This window comes from Aphelocoma coerulescens (genome assembly GCF_041296385.1).
Source record: "Aphelocoma coerulescens isolate FSJ_1873_10779 chromosome W unlocalized genomic scaffold, UR_Acoe_1.0 ChrW_unloc_scaf_1, whole genome shotgun sequence".
Taxonomy (NCBI): Eukaryota; Metazoa; Chordata; class Aves; order Passeriformes; family Corvidae; genus Aphelocoma; species Aphelocoma coerulescens.
This window is the reverse complement of record NW_027184080.1, coordinates 16,555,386-16,576,054: the sequence shown is the minus strand read 5'-3', so window position 1 is coordinate 16,576,054 and position 20,669 is coordinate 16,555,386. Positions and strand designations below refer to the sequence as shown.

General features: G+C 45.8%; 1 protein-coding gene across 1 annotated transcript in view; it reads right to left on the bottom strand.

Moving 5' to 3' along the window:
* Positions 1 to 12,686, bottom strand: part of LOC138102747 (Golgi phosphoprotein 3) — a 125,791-nt gene extending 113,105 nt beyond the window's left edge. Inside the window, exon 1 of the mRNA XM_069000498.1 lies at positions 12,211 to 12,686. Within this exon, the coding sequence (XP_068856599.1) occupies positions 12,211 to 12,423 (213 nt within the window). The 5' untranslated portion in view covers positions 12,424 to 12,686. The remainder of the gene's footprint in view (positions 1 to 12,210) is intronic.
* Positions 12,687 to 20,669: the final 7,983 nt, after the last annotated feature.

The following is a 20,669-nucleotide window of genomic DNA, read 5'->3' as shown; positions in this document are numbered from 1 at the left end:
TTTACAACTTCTGTATTCTTAGTGCTTTTTGCCTACATTCTTGGACTTGTTAGTCAAGCTGAGAGACTAAACATTTTAGAAGCTTCGTAGCTAGGGATCAGTGTGCCCCAGACCCCAAGGTCCTCTCCAGAACACATTCTGTAAACCAAGATAGAACCATCCAGGAGAGGGTTCCTTGGGGAGGGGGGCTCACTCAAGCCTCTCATTGGGAAATTTTTGATAGATTTGCTCATTAGTAAAACCTATAATGTTATACCAGATCTTTTGGAGGGGGCATAATTTGGCGGGGTGCATTTCGGAGCATTTGACCTGGACGTGTGCACCTAAGGATCCTTAAAATAAATACCAAGGTAAAATCCCTTTTCCCCTTCTAACTGTGTTTGACTCTTGATTTTAAGACCAGGAAAAGGCATCATCTCCACAACAGCTATCCCAAAAGCCAAATGGTGCCCTTTTGGGTTCTTGAAATACCCTCTCCTGAGGTAATCTATGCTATGGATGCCTGAGGCCTCTGGGCCAGTCACAATGTGGTGGTTTTGCCATTTGTTCCCAGTCTGGCTCACTTTGGCTTCCAGTACAGCCAGCTGTTGGCATCCCCCTGTCACCCCAGAAACAGAGATGGATTTTGCCCCTACATATCTCAATGGCATCAGGGTACATTGCGTGACAGTGTCAATTAAAGCCTTATACTCTTGTGGGTCTGATGTGCCAGACCATCGGATACACACAGTCTAGTAGATCCGATTGTCCCTTTCCTCCACCTGAATGGAGGCAGGACCCCTCTATTCCTGGTCATAGTACTCGTTACTCACTTCTTGTAAAATATGACCTGGAGGTCCCTTCAAGAGGATTGGAAGTAACATCAGCCCTCCTATTCTGTCTGAGGACTTGCCCACTGGAAACTGGAGCAGCATTTATCCTTGAAGAATTTCCTGCAGTGGTTGTTCTTTCTTTCAACTCACATACCCATGCTCCTAGGGCAGGGGTGGGTTTTCCATCCCACTTCCTCATACCCTCTCCATGGTCATGCAAGTAAAAATAACAGGTTACCTTGTGTGGATCCTCTCGAGCAGGGAGGCACTTACTCCCAATAGCAGAGACATTGGTCTGTACTGGCGGGGCATGGGACATTTCCTCTTTAAATTGCTGGAGGCCCTTGGACAGTCTTTCCATGGATGAGACACAGGCCCATAGGGGGAGAGATTTTCTTTATATTGCTGGAGTTGGACAACCAAATTATCCACTATTTGTTCTCCTTCTTTCCATGACATCACTGCCTATGAGTTGGCATACAATGATGGCGCACTCTGCGGGAACTTCCGCCACATGAGTTGTGTGCCCTAGACTTCATCTGGATCTATGGGGACTGCTCATTACTTGAATCCTTATAGAGTACCTCCAAAAGAGTTAATTCTCTCAGGTACTGGGTACCTTTCTCCATGGTGTTCTACTTGTCTTGATGCACTGATAGATTGTCCTGGAAAAGATACTTTCCCCTAACACTTGACAGGAGTTGCCAACAGAGGCTGAAGATTTCTATCTTTTTCCCAAACACCTTGTCAATGCCTGCATCCCTGGACAGGTAGCCCAGTTGCTCGGCTTTATTACCCTCTAGTTTCCAGCTGTGGGCTACACTATCCCAGCATCATCAGAGCAGCCAGGTCACCAGGGGCTCACTCAGATGGCGGCTGAAATCTTTTCACATATGTCATAGGTTAGCAAGCATAGTCTCGGAAGGGATGTCCTTGCTAAGGGGTGCTTACAGCTTCCTCTGGGACCTGATAGAACCTATCAGCTGGCCAGTTTGAATATGGACAATTCTTTAAGCCACTTAAAATTGTGACAGCCTCTGTGATACACACTTAAGAATAGACAAACTCCCCCCCAAGCTCTCTCTCGTTTCCGGCGCTGGGACAGGTGGCTGCGGGGCCTGAGCGGGGGCCAGTGGGCCTGGCCCCTGCTCGGGCCAGGTCATGGCTCCAGGATGACCCCCCCCCGCCCCGAGCAGGGCCATGGGCAGCCAGAGCAACTCGGAACTCCCCCCCCCCCTCCCCCCCCCTCCACTGTGGCACCTCTGTCCGGCAGAGGTCAGGTGACCAACAGCGATAAGCCACACAGCTGCAAGGCCAAGGTGAGATTAACCCTTTTATTGCTGTGAAGAGCTGAAAACCTGAGGGAAGAGAAAGAGGAGATGCTTAAAGCTGAAAGTCTGCTGTGAAGCTATGATATATCAGAGTATCCCGTTGTAATTTCATGAAGATATGGGGGGTGGAGTGTTCAACTCGTAAGCAAAAGCACCTGTGGTGAGATAGGCAGATGCTGACGCAGCTGTAATTTCATGAGAAATTTGGACAGGGAGAGATGGAAGCGATGAGGACTTTTGCTCCAAATGGGAAAGGAGAAACCTCAGTTCCTAGAGATGCTCCCAGAGATAGTCTTAACGATGAAGATGAGGAAGACCCTTTGCTCCCAGGGAAGGAGAAGGGCCTCTGTTTTTGTTTCTGAACGGCTCAACCTTAAAATTATACCCCATAAAACTTCAAGAGTGGACCCTCGAAAGCAGTTGCGGGAAAAACTGCAAGTCGGGGGAAGGGACTCGCATGCGAGCAGACAGACTCCTCTTCCTAAATGGACTGAACAATATTTGGAAGTTGGCGGCTGTCTCGTTGTGATACTGTTTTCATAGCATGAGCAAGAAGAGACTTCTCTTTCAAAATGGACTGAACAAGGTTATTATGGAAGTGGTAAACAGACTGAACATCTTAAGGGTTGTCTTTTTACATTGTCAATGGGAGAAGGGAGGAAGGTGGGGGAGGAGGAGAGTTCTGAAGGTATGATATAATTTTTTTTCCCTCTTTTAGGTCTGTTAATAAACTTCTTTATATTCTTTCAAGTTTGGTGCCTGCTTTGCATTTCTCCTAATTCTTATCTCACAGAAGGTAAACAGTAATGAGTATTTTGGACCAAACCGCTACACTAAATTGGTGTTTCTGCCCGGTTACAAACCCAACCTGCTACAACATATCTCACAGATCACCCGGGAATAGGGATTGGGTGATTATCTGTGGCCCTGCCTCTTCCTCCAGTTGTGAGGGCCCTACTTCCTCTTCATCCCTCACTAAGCGAACTGATTTTGTCTTGAATTTCTTCTTCTGTATAGGGGCAACTGCTACCGGCACAGGTTGCTCCTCTGGTTCAAACACAGTTTGAGTGGCCACGGTGCCTGTTGGTCTGCTTTCCTCCTCCTTGTCCCCCTGAGGGTGCTGTCTAGTGATGAGCAGTGTCCAATAAATAGTGGCCAGGGCCCAGCACATTGCATAACTTTGCACTTCTCTGGAACTACCACAACATTTTTCTTTCAAATATTCTGTCACTTTATCAGGGTCCTGTAGTTGTTCAGGGGTGAACCTCCAAACCATTGGAGCAGAATAATCCTTCGAAAGCTGGCCCATTTCCTCTCACATTCCATGCCACTCATGATTATCCACCCTTGGGGCAGATCTCTGAAAAACCTCCCTAGAAATCTTTCTTGACTCTAAACATGGTGTGGAGCACACTGAGGAGACCTGGCAGACTTAGCAACAAGAACATGCTTTCTTTAACATCCAGAGGGAATTCAAAATTCTCAAAAGCTTCTGTAACAGGCCTGAAGGAGGAAAATGGGGTGAAAATCTGGGGAAAATCATCCTCCCCTGTTCCCCCCACAGACTGGGTACAATTATTAATGAATTCACAAAGGTAGCACCCGAAGTAAGGGCAGAAGAATAACACTGAATGCACATCCCAAATGACCCCCATTGCCCTTGATGTTATCATGTCATAAACTGATATCCCACAGTACAGCAACAAAGTAATCCTGATCCCTCTCCCTGCTCTGAAAAAAGAGCACTAAGAGGAGAACATACAGGAATATATACAGGGTTAGGTACCACACCCACATGAACAGATCAAGCAACGTTGTGACCAGTGGCTCCGTACCTAATACAACAAATACTTAGATCAAATTTGTTTCCAACCCGCTCTAGGTCGCTCACTCACTCCCTACCCCACCCCCCCAGAGGAGAACTGGAGACATAAAAAGGAAAAGATCACAGATCGAGATAAGAACAATTTACCAGAAACAGCAATGGGATAAGAAAACCAACAGCAACAGCAACAATTCTAAGAGCAGAGTGTACAAGATAGGCAAATAATTCACATGCGATTGCTCACCAGGGAACCTGGACTGCACACTTCACACACCCTGGCCAACTCGGAAGGGTACCCACCCCACTCCTTCCCCCCTGTGCACGGCATGAGGTGGTATTAAATAACCCGAAGGTCCTGGCTGTGTCCATCCTGGCTGCTGCAAAAATTAACTGCATCCTGGCCAGAACCAGGGCAGTAGTTTACAAGTGCTTAAAAGAATATCAGCAACAGAAAGATATGCAAAAAGCTTGATAGCCTAATTTCCTATTGTGATAAATAAATCCTGTAACATCCATAAATAGTAAAAGACCTATGAGTATTTAACAGCTCTCCAATTACAAAGATCTAGCTTACAAGACAGACTATTTTATTATCTTAATGATCCACCACAAACAGAAAACAAAAGAATTTTTTTAATGTCTGATATGTGTATGTGAAATCCTTCTGCAGTAACATTTTATGAATATTTCTGAAAGGAAAGAAAATAAATTACTAAAATTGATCCAAGACCTGTTTGCAAACTGGAAAAAACCCCAGTTAAAAGTGGCACATGATGAATTGAGTACTATTTTTTTCTTTCTTTACTAAAAGTTATGAGAAAACAGATTGAGAATGCAGTCTATGCAGAGGAAACTGAGCCACACCTTTACTCCAGACTAGCTTTCCCTTCCCATCCTTTTAGTGAATGAAAAACTGAACATGAGATGGCAGTATGTGCTGGCAGCCCAGAAAGCCAACCTTATCTTGGGCTGCATCAAAAGCAGCATGGCCAGCAGGTCGAGGGAGGTGATTCTCCCCCTCTACTCTGCTCTCATGAGACCCCATCTGGAATCCTCAGCACAGAAAAGACATGGGCTGTGGGGTATGCCCAGCCCCTGGCCTGGAGGGATCTCTGCTAAGAGATTTCACAATCGCCCAGCAGGACTCCCTGGAAAGGCAAACACTTCTTTGGTCACAGCGAGAAAAGACAGACCCACAATCCTTTAGGAGACCCTATGCAGATCCTTTGTAACCCATTGGCCTTCACCCATCCCCTGTATCCCTATAAAAGCAAGCCCTCTGGCCCTGTGGAACTCAGAGAGAGCTCTTGTCCCTGGCTTTCCCCTTCGCCGGAGGGGACCAACAATAAAGCTACATTCCGTGCGGAACCAGCCACACGAGCCTCTCTCTCTCTCTGGTCTGGCTTGGCCTGGAGGCTGCCCTGCAGAGCTGAGCTGGAATCATGAGCTGATAATCACTAAAGAGCTGACAGCCTCTGCAAGGGCCCTCCTGCCAGCAGCTGAGGGAAGACACCGGGCCTCGGGAAGGCGATTCCTTTCGGGACCATCTCCCCAGACCGGTCACCTCTTCCTGGGTCAGAGCTACTGACCCCACCACCAGCTGTAATAATGGGCCTGTTGGAGCAGATCTACAGGAGGGCCATGAAGATGAACAGAGGGCTGGAGCACCTCTCCCGTGAAGACAGGCTGAGAGTTGGGGTTGTTCAGCCTGGAGAAAACTCTAGGAAGACCTCATTGTGACCTTTCAGTACTTACAGGGGGCTTATAAGAAAGATGGGAACAAACTTTTTAGTAGGGCCTGTTGCAATAGGACAAGGGGTAATGGTTTTAAACTAAAAGAGGGTAGATATAAGAAAGACTATAAGGAAGAAATAAGAAACTAGATATAAGATTTTTTTATGATGAGGGTGGTGAAACACTGGCATAGGTTGCCCAGAGAGATGATAGATGCCCCATCCCTGGAAACATTCAAGGTCAGTCTGGACAGGGCTCTGAGCAACCTGATCTTGTAGAAGATGTCCCTGCTCATTGCAGGGGGGTTGGATGAGATGACTTTTGGATGTCCCTTTCAACTAAAACCATTCTATGATTTCCCCAGTAAGGCAAAACAGAAATGATTATGTGCTGTAGTAATTATTTGCTCTGAGAGTAGCAAAGTCATTCTTGAATATACTATCTGTAACACTTAGCCTGGTCAATTTAGCATTGCAAAGGTGGCCTGTTACTGTGAAGCTTAAGTAACTGAGATAAATGCTGCAGTACTTCAACTACTTTCGGATCAAAGAACACCTAAAATAACACCACTTTTTCTTCAACATAAAATGATGTTAACTTTTAGTTCCACTTCTAGAAATTAACAGCAATACTTTCTCAGCTATACTTCATGCAAAATGTTTAATAAAAACAGCTTGCTACAGGAGAGGAAAAGGTTATGGCTTTGCTTTTTTAAGAGCACTTAAAAATACTGAGAAGTATCACTAGAAAGGTTTTAACATTGTTTTTGCCTTTGTCCTACACTAGACAGCTTGACATGAAAGAAGGGACTACACTATACTCAGTTATCCATGAATAAATAATACAGGTTACAGATTAGCCATGCTAGATAACCACACTAGCGGCATACAGAACCATGAAATATAAACACCATTTCAACACAAAGTCAACTTGTATCCAAAGTGCTGCTTCCAAATCAGCATATTGTTCTCCAAAGAGCCCAAAAGCAGGATTTACTCAGCAGCACAGTAAAGAGGCACTTCACTGCATCTTGTAGCACGTACCTCCTACCTTCTGCTAGCCTGTAATTTAGGTATGGACATGAAATTAAAAAAGGACCAAAAAGGTCTATACTATAAACCAAAAAATTTTTCATCACAGACATTCCATACTTTGTTGTTATTAGGCCCTGAACATCTTGCCATGGGAAATGGTCAAGTCACCATCCCTGAAGGTATTTAAAAGACATGTAGATGTGGGACTTCAGGACATGGTTTAGTGGTGGACTTGGCAGTGTTGGTTTAACAGTTGGACTCTGATCTTAGAAGGCTTTTCCAACCTAAATGATTTTACGATTTGAGATAAAGCATGCTTTTGTCAAAGTTTCAATAAATTCATACATCATTTTTCAACTGAAATGCAAATTCCCAGTAGATGCCTCTTTATGTTTCACTCATCTGTCTCAAAAATTTAAAAAAAAACTTGGGAGCTTTTGAGTTGACATTCAGGCTGTTGCTGAAACTTTTTTAAGGGGAGGGAGGGAAGAGAGGGGGAAGAGAAAAAAAAAAGATACAAAGATGCCTTCTGAAAACTCATTTGTTACACAGGCAAAAAAAAAAATCACAGACTTCTAAATCCTAATATGAATTTCACAAAGGCAAATCTTAAAATGAGGGAAAATACCTCTCATATTTTGAATGTTTTCAAAATTCTTATTTCACCTTTCCAAAAATTCTCTTTAGGATTAAAATATAAAATTCAGTAAGAAACCCAGCTACTCTGATTTTGTAAGAATAAAGAAACTACATTTTAGCATTAATCAATACAAAACAGCACATCTGAACCAGGCAAATCAGGTCCCTAATAACATATTTCAATACAATGAAAAGTATAATAAACTAGAGACCTTCACATGACAAAAAACTATGCTGTAACACTAAATCTTCAGCAATAATTGAAGTTTCTAAAACCCAAACATGAGTAGCTAAGATCCAAGAGAATTTCTGTACCCAAGTGAATTAACATTACTTCACTCTCACAAAGGACATTTTAATTTTCACCAATGAAAGTGTAAATAAAACTAGAAGTATTTACCGTTGCAGCAGACTGCAGTACATGACAATTATTTCAGTGTATGTTATGTGAGTTTTCTTTCAGCAAATAAGGAATTAGTTACAGATCAAATACATATTTTATCTTACTAAATATAATTATCTGAACTACAGAAGAAGGTGCTGTGTCTCTATAGCTGCTTCAATTTGCTTAGTTGTGGCACATTGTTTAGAGGACAAGATCAGCTGCGTGCATTACTGTATTTTAATAGATTCCCAACTTGTACTGAACGAGAACTCAAAAAAACTCCAAAACAAAAACACACAAAAAACCAAACAACAAACCAACCATAAAACCCACTACATTTATAAAAAACTTAAATGGAGTGACAGCTACAGAGAACCTAGAGACCTCTCAATTTTCTATGGGACTGAGTTAAAAGATGTCTGGAAGAGCTGTAATGAAAAAAGTGACCTGTACTCCTCTCTTAGCTGTCATTTATAAATCAGCTAACAATATCTATCACTTCCTTCTTTTGGGAGAGGTGACCTCAGAAGCTTCAGTAGTTCTACAGAATCATCTCCCTTTTGCTATGGCTTTGAGAGGTCCTACTGCAATACTATTTTTAACCTAACACAGCAAAGTATTTTGTTTCAGAAAGTATTTTTTATTCACAGAACAACGAGGTTTGAAGAGACCTCCAAGATCTTAGAGTCCAACCCATGTCCTAACACCTCAACTATACTATAGCACCAAGTGCCATGTCCAGTCTTTTTTTAAACACATCCAGAGATGGTGACTCTACCACCTCCCTGGGTAGACCATTCCAGTACTTTATTATTCTTTCAGTGAAAAACTTTTTCCTAATATCCAACCTATACCTTCCTTGACGCAGCTTGAGACAGTGTCCTCTTTTTCTGTCAGTTGCTGCCTGTTGGAAGAGACCAACCCCTGCCTGTCTACAACCTCCTTTCAGGAAGTTGTAGAGAGCGATAAGGTCACCTCTAAGTCTCCTTTTCTCCAGGCTAAACAATCCCAGTTCCTTCAGTCGTTCCTCATAGGGCTTGTGTTCCAAGCCCCTCACCAACCTTGTTGCCCTCCTCTGGACACACTCAAGCATCTCAACATCCTTCCTAAACTGAGGGGCCCAGAACTGGACACAGTACTCAAGATGTGGCTTTACCAGTGCTGAGTACAGGGGAAGAATGACCTCCCTGCTCCTGCTGGCCACACAATTCCTAATACAGGCCAGGATGCCATTGGCCTTCTTGGCCACCAAGGCACACTGCTGGCTCATATTCAGTCAGCTATCGACCAGCACCCCCAGGTCCCTTTCCGCCCAGACACTGTCCAGCCACACTGTCCCCCAGCTTGTAACGTTGTTGGGGATTTTTGTGGCCAATATTCCTATAGCAACAGGCAATTGCTCTATTCTAAATAGAGGAACACGATTCCCTTTCCCAATCATGTTTCTGAAGGGTTTCCAAATAAATTATAGATGCTCCTTTTGTTCTAGTGCTCCTGTTCCTCCAAGGACACTGGATCTGTCATGCGCATATTTTAACACATACCCCTTAAAACCTATCTTGACCTTGAAATACAGAAATAGTTATATATACACACAAGATACAAATGGAAGAACCATTGGTGGGAAAAAAGAGCAACCAGCCCACATACATAAACTACCCTTTAATTAGGCCAAATGAAAAAAAAAAAAAGTTAATTTTGTTCAAGCATTAAGAATGGGATTGAGGCATGCTGTGTTTGTTTTGGGGCAGCTGGACATTCCCATGACTGCATAACTGCACCCATACTGCAGCAACAACACAAAACTTTTGTCTGTGGTTGGTTGTTACAACCATTCCACCATCCTGAAAGCAGGATTCACATAAATATATAACAATCTCCTAGAAACACTAAAGTAATCAATCCATCACTCTCTAAGTCTGCCTGAAAATCTCTCTCCTACGAGTAAAGGTTCTGCACTCTACACTTAAAAATTATTCATGGTAGCTCCTTACATGCAAGGCTTCTTTAATAGAATTTATGTAGTGTTAAGCCATATTCACCAGTGTTTAATATTAGAAGTGAAATTACCAAAAAACCCCCTCAAAACTAAGTTATCAATGCAGTTTTCAGTGACTTTTCTGAGAAATAAGCTATTTTTAGGGAAACATGTTCTTAGGCTAATTAAGACTATTTATTTATTTTAAACTCAACACTAATTATTTTATCCTGTTGCAATAAAAAGGAAGGACATTATCAGCTTTAAATTTACTGGCTTTCCTTTGCCTTTCCCTTATACTTCATGTAGTTTAACAATTATACTTTACAGACCCTATATTGCTTCTCTGCTTGCTGTCATGACAAAATATCACACAAATGTCATGGGAAATAAATTTTATCAGAAGTAAAAATTCTATAAAAAGCATTTCCAGATGCATAAAGTACCTAAGTTTTTCTAACTTATCATTAGAAATAGAGAGAACAAAAAAAATCTTTGAAAATGAATCTATAGTTTTATTTTCAATTTTAAATAATGGAGACTAACTCATGGAGACAAAGCTGTTTACATAGTGTTAGAAAAAAAGAGTACAATCAGACACAAAACAAAAATACAAACCCTAATGAATCATGTCTAACAAAGCACAGAAATGGTGCACATAAAATCCCTACCCTAGAGACATTATTATCCCTTTTGTCTGACATCATAACTGCAAAATCTCAAGGGAGTCACAAATATATGTAGCACTGTAATCACTTAGTTACTTTTTGCATACAAATAAATATTAGATTACCTGCAGTGTTTGCCACTGTTGCACTTAGCAACGTTGGATGATTTACAATTTTGATGCACACCAATGCAAAGCTGGATTTTTAGGCCCAATGTTTGATATACAAGGAATACTTGCACCATATATTCTTTCTAGGCAGACAGATTGTTCCTTGTCTTGAAATCTTTACAGCCTAATGCCTGCAAAATTCAGAAGATTTAGCACACACTCATGGGGGGGGGGAGGGAGGGAAAGGGCTGAATGATCACGCAGTCTATCCCACCTTCCTCAAGGCAAGACCTCCTAGGTAATCCTGACAGATATCCGTCTTGTCATGCTTAACTTACTTTCATGCAGCTATTCAGGTATGTAGAAAGAGAAATGTGCATATACACAAGCCTTCAGAGTCAACAGATGGAAGAACACAACACTGAATATCTACTGACTTTATTAGGATGCCATGGCAAGGTACATCTGAAAAAAAAATGTGATTACAGGAATATGGCCCAAAATACACAATCTGAGAGAGAAATAAAATATGTTATTGTGGCAAGTATATATACAGATATTCAAACACGCATTAAAAAACAAATGTTAACTAGGAAAATTACTCTTTAACCAATTCTTTATCAACCATCAAATCTATTTTAGATGCAGTGTAGTCAAAGAACACATAACTTAGCAGCTTTCCCCCCGCTATTCTGCGCTCACAAACACAGTTTTAAGAGACTTCCACCCAAATCAATGAACTGCTTCATTAGTTTACTTTTCATAAAAAAAAAAAGTAGGTTGCTTAATAAAACTCATAATAAAGGTATATAATACTTCACCATACATTACATCAAACTAAACTGACAGGATTTTCTGTAGTGTGCATGCTTATTATATTGATTACCTCTTTCAAATTAAACAAAAAATCCAGCACACTGGTAGAAGTATACCTTCCTCAATAACTGTTATTAACAGTTTCATGTCACCTAATTAAGCTATAAATTCAGTAGAACTTCAGAATTACATAATAATGCCATTTCCTCATTTTGACAAACTTTTCATTATTCAAGGCCCATTTTTGTCAAATGTCTCTCCCCAAAGTTTAAGACATTTTTAACACAACAGTAGCCTGGAAAGTCTTATTAAAATGGGCCACTAAGCATACTAAAGCACCTGAGAACCCCATAAGCACCATAAAATTGTGTCTGACAAAATACATAGGAGTAAATAAGTCTTCCACATTAGTTACACGTAAGTACAAGAGTATAAATATTAGAGGTCTAACCAGGGCCTCTAAGTCAACTACCAACGCTATCAGAAGCTCCAGGTCCCCTTCTTCCTCCAAGCCCTACGCTGCCTTCCTTGAGATGCTACAAATATTAGAGCCCCTCTTCAAAGTCTGCATTCAAAGGGCAATCCGAAATCTCCTACAGGTTTCCTTCCGCTCAACATCCAATCACCTTCCCCACCCCTTCCTAAATCCCGAGCCTGTTCCAGCACGCTCCCCTACCCCCAAGCTACATAACAGTCCACCGTCCCCCACAACGCCTCTGCCCCAAACCCACAGCAACGCTCACCCAGCAACGTCCGTGCTCCCATCCCACCCGCGCCCTAGCGCCACTTAGGTTCCCCTTTCCCATCAACAACCTCCGTAAGCCCCCGAATAAGCGGTATCCCGTCAGCCACCCCCTACTCAGCGCGCCCGGTCGCACCTCACGGTCCTTGAGGCCCAGGAGCAGCACCTCTTCCATGAGGGTGAGGCGTGTTTCCTTGGAGTCGCCCTTCTCATCGTCGCCGGGCTCGTCCCGGCGGCCTTCATCCTCAGAGCCGCCTCCCGCCTCCCGCTCCTTGTCGGCGGCGGCGCTGCGGGAGGCCTCTGTCCGGCGCTGCACCAGCCCGGAGCTACGCTGGGTCAAGGAAGTCATAGCTGGAGGTGGTGGAAGGTCAAAAGCCCGCCACGGAGAGAGGAGCTTGGCGACAGATCCGGAGGGGGAAAGAAGAGACGGCAGCCGCTACTGCCTCCGCCTTATCCGCACCGGGGCAGCGGCCGGCCGGGGGAAATCATGGGGAGCGGGATTCGGCCGAGGCAGGAGAGGCGGAGGCAGTGGCGGTGGGAACCGGCGTTCCCCGCCTGCTGCGGCCGAGCTGGCGGAGTTGACTTCTCCTCCAATATGGCGGCGCAGGCTGATGTCAGCGGAGGATGGGGAGTAGCGGCAGGCGGGGGGGTACGACCGGAAAGTGCCGCGGGTGGGAGGAGCCCCTGACGGGGCTGGAGCTGTGGACCGAGTGCCTTAGGGATGCGGCCCCCTCCGCCTCAGGGAATGCGGGTGGTGCCGGCTGTTATTGACTGTTACTAACCGTTACCCGGGGCTGTGGAGGACGGTTAATCAAACGCTCAGGGCGGAGGGGAAGGGAGGCTAGACAGCCGATGCCCGCCACGGCATAACCCGGGAGCTGGGTAGTACACTCTCATAAATTAATTTTTTTTTTTTTAGTGCTTTATTTACAACCTTAAGTCTGCTGGATTTCACTTTTAGCCCCAAGACCAAGTCTGATTGCTAGTGCAGCCCCCAGGAATAAATGCATCTACATATATATAAACTCAGCAACTGAACTCAGGTGAGCACACAGAGCTCTCAACAGTCTTGACTTTAAACCGAATAAATGGAGTCCCTTGTCTCTGCTGTCAATGAGGCATCTTTTCAAACCTTAAGTCCTTTTGAGCGTGGCATGCCAAAAACTCAAAACTACTTATCAAGGCTAAATCCTATATATGTTCCTAGGTAGCATATTTTATTAAAGATTAAAAGTGCTTAAGATGCAAGGATTGCCTATACTTTTTAGTCCACAATTAGGATATTGCATTTGGCCATATTGAGATAGCATGTAGATTTTAAAAAATAATATGTATGACATGTATCTAAGATATAAATAAAATATTTATATAAATATATATATATTTAGGTGCACCTTGTCTACCAAGAGCTCCAAGTCACTTTGTAAGTCACTCCATTATTTCTCACACCCTCAATTCTTGCATAATCTGCTAATGTGACATGGTTATAATTCAGTATAGCTTCTTCAAGACCACTGATAAAAGAGAATAGCAGACAGACATAACTGATTCTGAGAGGATCTGAATCACATAAATGTTTGCTGATTGTTCCTCTTCTGTATTTGAAGGCCTGTCAATTATTCACAGTTCACTTAGCGTGTGGCATTCTGATTTTTTTATCTTTCTAGTTTTTTTAATTAAAATGTTGTCGTGGTTTGACACTGGCCAAATGCCAGGTACCCATGAAAGTCGCTCAGTCACCCTCCCCTGCCACAGCTGGGCAGAGGAGAGAAAAAAAAAATTAAACGAAGGGTTCATGAGTTGAGATAAGGACCAGGAGAAAAACACTCCAAGGGCAAAACAGGCTCAACTTAGAAGTACAAAGTGAATTTATTACTAACAAAATCAGAGGAGGATAATGAGAAGTAAAATAAGCCCTTAAAACATCTTTTCTTCCCCCAACCCCTCCCTCCTTCCCACTGACAGTGCAGGGAGACAGGGCATGGGGGTTTTGGTCAGTTCGTCACCCAAGTTCCTCTTCTGCTGCTCAGGGAGAAGAGTCCTTCCCCTGCTGCGCAGTGGGGTCCCTCCCACAGGAGACAGTTCTCCACGAACTTCTCCAGCGGGGCTCCAATCTCACGAGCAGCAGTCCTCCCAAAACTGCTGCAACATGAGTCCCTCCCACGGGCAAACAGTCTTCCCAAAACTGCTGCGGCCTGGGTCACTCTTCTACGGGGTGCAGTCCTCCCAGGACAGGTTACTCCAGCTTTGAAGTAGGTGTCCCCTCTCTCCACCGGGTCTCCCACTGGATCACAGCCTCCTCCAGGCATCCACCCACTCCGGCATGAGCACCTCCTCCACGGGCTGCGGGTGGATCTCTGCGGGTGGTCTCCCTGTGGACCCCGTGGATTGCAGAAGGGCAACCTGCTTCACCATGGTCTTCACCATGGCCTGCAGGGGAATCTCGGCTCTGGCACTTGGAGCACCTCGTCCCCCTTCTTCTCCACTGACCTTGGTGTCTCCATGTTGTTTCCCTCACATGTTGTCACCCCCTCCTCTTCTCTGGCTAGAAGAAAACACTGCCCCCCCACTTTGCTTTGATTTTCTTCCTAAGTATGTTATCCCAGAGGCATTACCAACCTCTCTAATTGGCTCAGCTTTGGCCAGCAGCATATCCTTCAGAGCCATCAGGGATTGGCTCTGCCAGACATGGTGGAAAATTCAAGCAGCTTCTCACAGAAGCCACCTCTGTGGCCCCCCTGCTACCAAAAAACCATGCCACGCCAAACCAACACAAATGTTTTACTGTACCAGGTCAAATGCAAAAACAAAGCTTAAGGATATAACATCACTGTTATTTTTATCAAATAAGCATTTGCTCAAAGAAGAGATACTGTTGGGAAAATCTTTAATTGTAACAAATAGTTTTTAGTTTTGCTGATGCTGACATCTCAAGAGTCAAAAATAATTAACAATTTGTTCAGAGAGTTACAGGGAATGAGAAGGGGGTTGTAAAATAAGGCCCTGCCTAATTGTTGCAAAATGTGGAATATATAAAAACATTTTTTAAGAAAGGATGTTCTTTGATGTTTGATCTTTGTAACTTTCAAGCCTAATCAACAAGAAGGAAGATTTAATCCGTGAAACAGAGAGCAGCTAACAAGCTCTAAGTGATGTCCAAGTGTTAGAAAAACAAATTAAAGTTTAGGGCTTGACATGCTTCAACGATCTCAGACTGGGGGGGGAGGTTAACATAGCTTGGGAAGAAGGATGTACCACTGATAATGGACACAAGAAATGCAGAGTTTTTGGGCCAGAAGGACATTTGGCAGAACTCCCAAGATAAGGAAGAAACTCAGCAACTGCTGAAATAAGCTCCAACTGGGTAAAATGTAATTCCAGCAGGGGGAGATCTGTGACCAACGACCCACAAGCCACCAACCCTAGAAACCCACTGTCCCAAAAGAAGAGAGAAACTGAGCATGCGGGCGAAGTAGCATGAGAAGCGAGACAACCATTAACCAATAGAAGATAGAATGCTAATTAATAAGAGAACTATGTAACTTGTAGCCAATGAACACTAATTTCTTTGTTTGCTAAAATATATAAATGTCGCTGTCTCGGTTTTGAAAGACAGGTGTCTGCTAAGGAAGGCAGAAGCCCCCCTTGAAGTGGCAGATATAACCCCTTTCCCTCTGGGGTATTATAATTTTGAAATCAAGGGACTTTAGGCAAAGATGTGGGAAACAGGAATAACAGTTCTTTACTATATATATAGATAGATAGATATATAACCAGTCAAACAAAACAACAACAACTATGACAGTAACAGCAAACACAAACCCAGTCCCAGCCTTCTCAGCTGTCACGCTATTTCCCCTCAGGTGCAGTTCCGCTCACAGCCGGCAGGGATCGCTGGCGGCTCCCGGTGAGCAGGGCAGGTGCGATGGTTCCCCCGTGGCTGCAGGGGGCGCTCCGGAGCGAGCTCGGGGAGCACGCGGCTCTGGTGCCCTGGGGTCCCGGGGAAGGATGGAACAAAAGCTTCACAAACCCCTGGGCAGCCGATCCCGGACTCCCGGAACAGCAGGCTGGAACAGCAGGCTGGAGCGGCAGGCACAAACACAAATCCCAGGTGGCAGACGAGATGTATCCAAAAGGGGAACCCCCCCCCGGAGGTCCAGGCAGGCAGGGCGAGCACGGCTACAACGCAGCGAAGGCTCTAAGCAGCAGCGGGGCAGGGTGGCCACAGCCCAGCCTCCAGCAGGGTAGGGAAAGCAGCTTTGGGATCCCGGCGTTGTTTCGAGCAGAAAGAAAGATGGCTGAAAAAAACAGGAACCAGCAACTCTCCCCTCTGCAGCCTCTCTCTCCAGGCGCCAGAGCGAACTGAACTCACACCCAGGTGAAAACAAAAGCCTGGACAGGCCCTTTTGTCTTCTCTTAAGTACGGCCATCTTCTCTTAAGTACAGCCATTTATCCCCTAGCAACATGCATATGGGAAAAAATTCCTTTAACAGGAAAAAAAACTAGGACTAAACTAAAACCCCAACATTTTCCACCCCGAATTTTTTCCATACTAACATGTTACATGAAACTTAACCTTTTAAACCATATAAATACAAGCATTATATACATATATACATGCTGATACTGATACAAGTACAGAGCCATGGGTAGTTCACCCTAAAACAAGGTTCCCTTGCAGTATGCATCGGGTCTCTCCATCCCTTTGCATCACCCACCAGGTGCAACCTGGTCCCTGAGCGAAGATAACCCCACGGATGTGTCTGTCTTTTCTCGAGGCAGACTTTACCCAAACAGTTTTTCCAAGCATACCTCTCATGTGCACCACTGGAACCTTATCCCCGGCTGTCGTTTGTAGGGCTTCGGATTGGGCAGGGCCTGCTCGGCTGGTGGAGCCTCGGGTGTTAACTAACCAGGTGGCTCTTGCTAAATGCTGCTCCCAGCTTTTGAAAGTCCCCCCACCCAGTGCCTTCAAGGTGGTTTTAAGCAGTCCATTACACTGCTCAACCTTCCCAGCTGCTGGTGCATGGTAAGAGATGTGGTACACCCACTCAATGCCATGTTCTCTAGCCCAGGTGTTTACAAGGCTGTTCTTGAAGTGAGTCCCATTGTCAGATTCAATTCTCTCAGGGGTACCATGCCTCCAAAGGACTTGCTTTTCAAGGCCCAGGATGGTGTTCCGGGCTGTAGCGTGAGGCACAGGGTAGGTCTCCAGCCATCCAGTGGTGGCTTCTACCATTGTGAGCACATAGCGCTTGCCTTGGCGGGTTTGAGGCAGTGTGATGTAATCAATCTGCCAGGCCTCCCCATACTTGTATTTGGACCACCGCCCACCATACCACAGGGGCTTCACCTGCTTGGCCTGCTTGATCGCAGCGCATGTCTCACAATCATGGATGACCTGGGAGTTACTGTCCATGGTTAGATCCACCCCTCGATCTCGTGCCCACTTATAGGTGGCATCTCTGCCCTGATGGCCTGACGCATCATGGGCCCATCGAGCTAGGAACAGCTCTCCTTTATGTTGCCAATCCAAGTCTATCTGGGACACCTCTATTTTCGCAGCCTGATCTACCTGCTTGTTATTACTATGTTCTTCATTAGCCCGGCTCTTGGGGATGTGAGCATCTACATGACGGACCTTCACAGAGAGCTTCTCTACTCGAGTGGCAATGTCTTTCCACTCCTCAGCAGCCCAGATTGGTTTTCCTCTGCGCTGCCAGTTTGCCTTATTCTACCTTTCCAGCCAACCCCACAGAGCATTGGCTACCATCCATGAATCAGTGTAGAGGTAGAGCTTTGGCCACTTCTCTCTTTCAGCTATGTCCAGAGCTAATTGAACGGCTTTGAGCTCAGCAAATTGGCTCGATCCACCTTCTCCTTCAGTAGCCTGTGCAACTTGTCGTGTGGGGCTCCATACAGCAGCTTTCCATTTCCGGCTAGCGCCTACAATTCGGCAGGAACCATCAGTGAAGAGGGCATATTGTCTTTCACTCTCCGGTAGCTCGTTATATGGTGGGGCTTCTTTGGCACGTGTCACCTGCTCCTCTTCATCTTCAGAAGATAAACCAAAAGTCTCACCTTCCGGCCAGTTTGTAATTATTTCCAAGATCCCAGGGCAACTTGGGTTTCCAATTCGGGCGCGCTGCGTGATGAGGGCGATCCATTTGCTCCAAGTAGCATCGGTGGCGTGATGCCTGGAGGGAACCTCTGCTTTGAACATCCACCCCAGCACCGGTAGTCAGGGTGCCAGGAGTTGTGCCTTTGTGCCAATAACTTCTGAGGCAGCTTGGACGTCTTCATAAGCTGCCAAGATTTCTTTCTCTGTGGGAGTGTAGTTGGCTTCAGACCCTCTGTAGCTTCGGCTCCATAATCCCAGTGGTCGGCCCCGAGTCTCACCAGGCACTTTCTGCCAGAGGCTCCAGGACAGGCCGTTGTTCCCGGCTGCAGAGTAGAGCACATTCTTCACCTCTGGTCCTGTCCTGACTGGGCCAAGGGCTACTGCATGAGCGATTTCCTGCTTGATCTGGGCAAAGGCTTGCTGCTGTTCAGGGCCCCAGTGGAAATCGTTCTTTTTGCGGGTAACCAGGTAGAGAGGGCTCACAATCTGGCTGTACTCAGGAATGTGCATCCTCCAGAAACCTATGGCACCTAGGAAAGCTTGTGTTTCCTTCTTACTGGTCGGTGGAGACATCGCAGTGATCTTATTGATAACCTCAGTGGGAATCTGACGTCGTCCATCTTGCCACTTTACTCCCAGGAACTGGATCTCTCGGGCAGGTCTCTTGACTTTGCTCTTCTTGATGGCGAAACCAGCTTCCAGGAGAATTTGGATTATTCTCTCTCCTTTCTCAAACACTTCTGCTGCCGTGTTCCCCCACACAATGATATCATCAATGTACTGCAGGTGTTCTGGGGCCTCACCCTTTTCCAGTGCAGCCTGGATCAGTCCATGGCAGATGGTGGGACTGTGCTTCCACCCCTGGGGCAGTCGGTTCCAGGTGTACTGCACACCCCTCCAGGTGAAAGCAAACTGAGGCCTGCACTCTGCCGCCAGAGGAATGGAGAAAAATGCATTGGCAATGTCAATAGTGGCATACCACTTCGCTGCTTTGGACTCCAGCTCATACTGGAGCTCCAACATGTCCGGCACAGCAGCCCTCAATGGTGGAGTCACTTCATTCAAAGCACGATAGTCCACCGTCAATCTCCAGTCCCTGTCCGATTTGCGCACAGGCCCAATGGGACTATTGAAGTGTGAGTGGGTCTTGCTGACCACCCCTTGGCTCTCCAGCTCACGAATCATCTTGTGGATGGGGATCACAGCATCTCGATTTGTCCGATACTGCCGGCGGTGCACTATCGAGGTGGCAATTGGCACTCGTTGCTCTTCCACTTTTAGGAGCCCAACTGCAGAAGGATTCTCTGATAGTCCAGGCAGGGTGTTCAATTGCCTAATGCCCTCTGCCTCCACAGCAGCAATCCCAAATGCCCACCTGAGTCCTTTCGGGTCTTTGTAATAGCCATTCCGGAGGAAGTCTATGCCCAGAATACACGGGGCCTCTGGGTTGGTCACAATTGGATGCTTTTGCCACTCCTTCCCAGTCAGGCTCACCTCAGCTTCCAAAAGGGTCAACTGCTGTGATCCCCCGGTCACCCCAGCGATGGATACAGGGTCTGCCCCCACATGTCCCGATGGCATTAAAGTACACTGTGCCCCAGTATCAACCAATGCATCATATTTTTGTGGCTCTGATGTGCCAGACCATCGAATCCACACCGTCCAGAAAACGCCGTTCTGCCGTGCCTCTTCCTGGCTAGAGGCAGGGCCCCTCTAGCCCTGGCTATCATCCTTTCCCTGGGCATACATGCTCGAGGTCCCTTCAAGGGGATCTGACATATCATCCTCCCTTCTGTAATACCTGGCAGCTCGGTCACGGGAGGCTGAGGCTACTTTCACCTTCGTGGAACCCCCTCGGTTAGTGCCTCCCTCCTTGAGTTCACGCACCCGCGCTGCCAGGACAGAGGTGGGTTTCCCATCCCACCTTCTCATGTCTTCCCCATGCTCACACAGGAAAAACCACAGTTCTGCTCGTGGGGTATACCCTCTCTCTCTAGCAGGGGGACGACGGGCTCTGACCTGGGGGCCTGTGACTCGCACTGGTGCCACACTGACCTTCCTCATCTCCTCCCTTATCTCCTTTATCTCCTCTTTGAGGTCCTGGACCACAGCAGAGACATGAGCTTTCAGGGGGCCATCAACCATACTGTCATAATTCCTGAGCTTGTTGGCAACAGAGCCCACTGTTTCTCGGGTATTGTCAGCATCAATGGTTGCAATGAAGGTGGTGTATTGCGACTGCCCTAGCCTTGCCAGGTTCCACATCATCTGTCCTGTGCACCTGACCTTATCGGGGTCATTACCGTGCTGTCCATCCCTCCCAAAGAGTACCTCTAATACTGCCACCTCTCTTAGCTGTTGGATCCCTTCCTCGAGTGTCTTCCACTGCATTCTATGATGGTACTCCTGCATTCTTTCTTTATGAATGAACCTTTCTCTCACACTCATTAAGAGCCGCTCCCAGAGAGAAAGG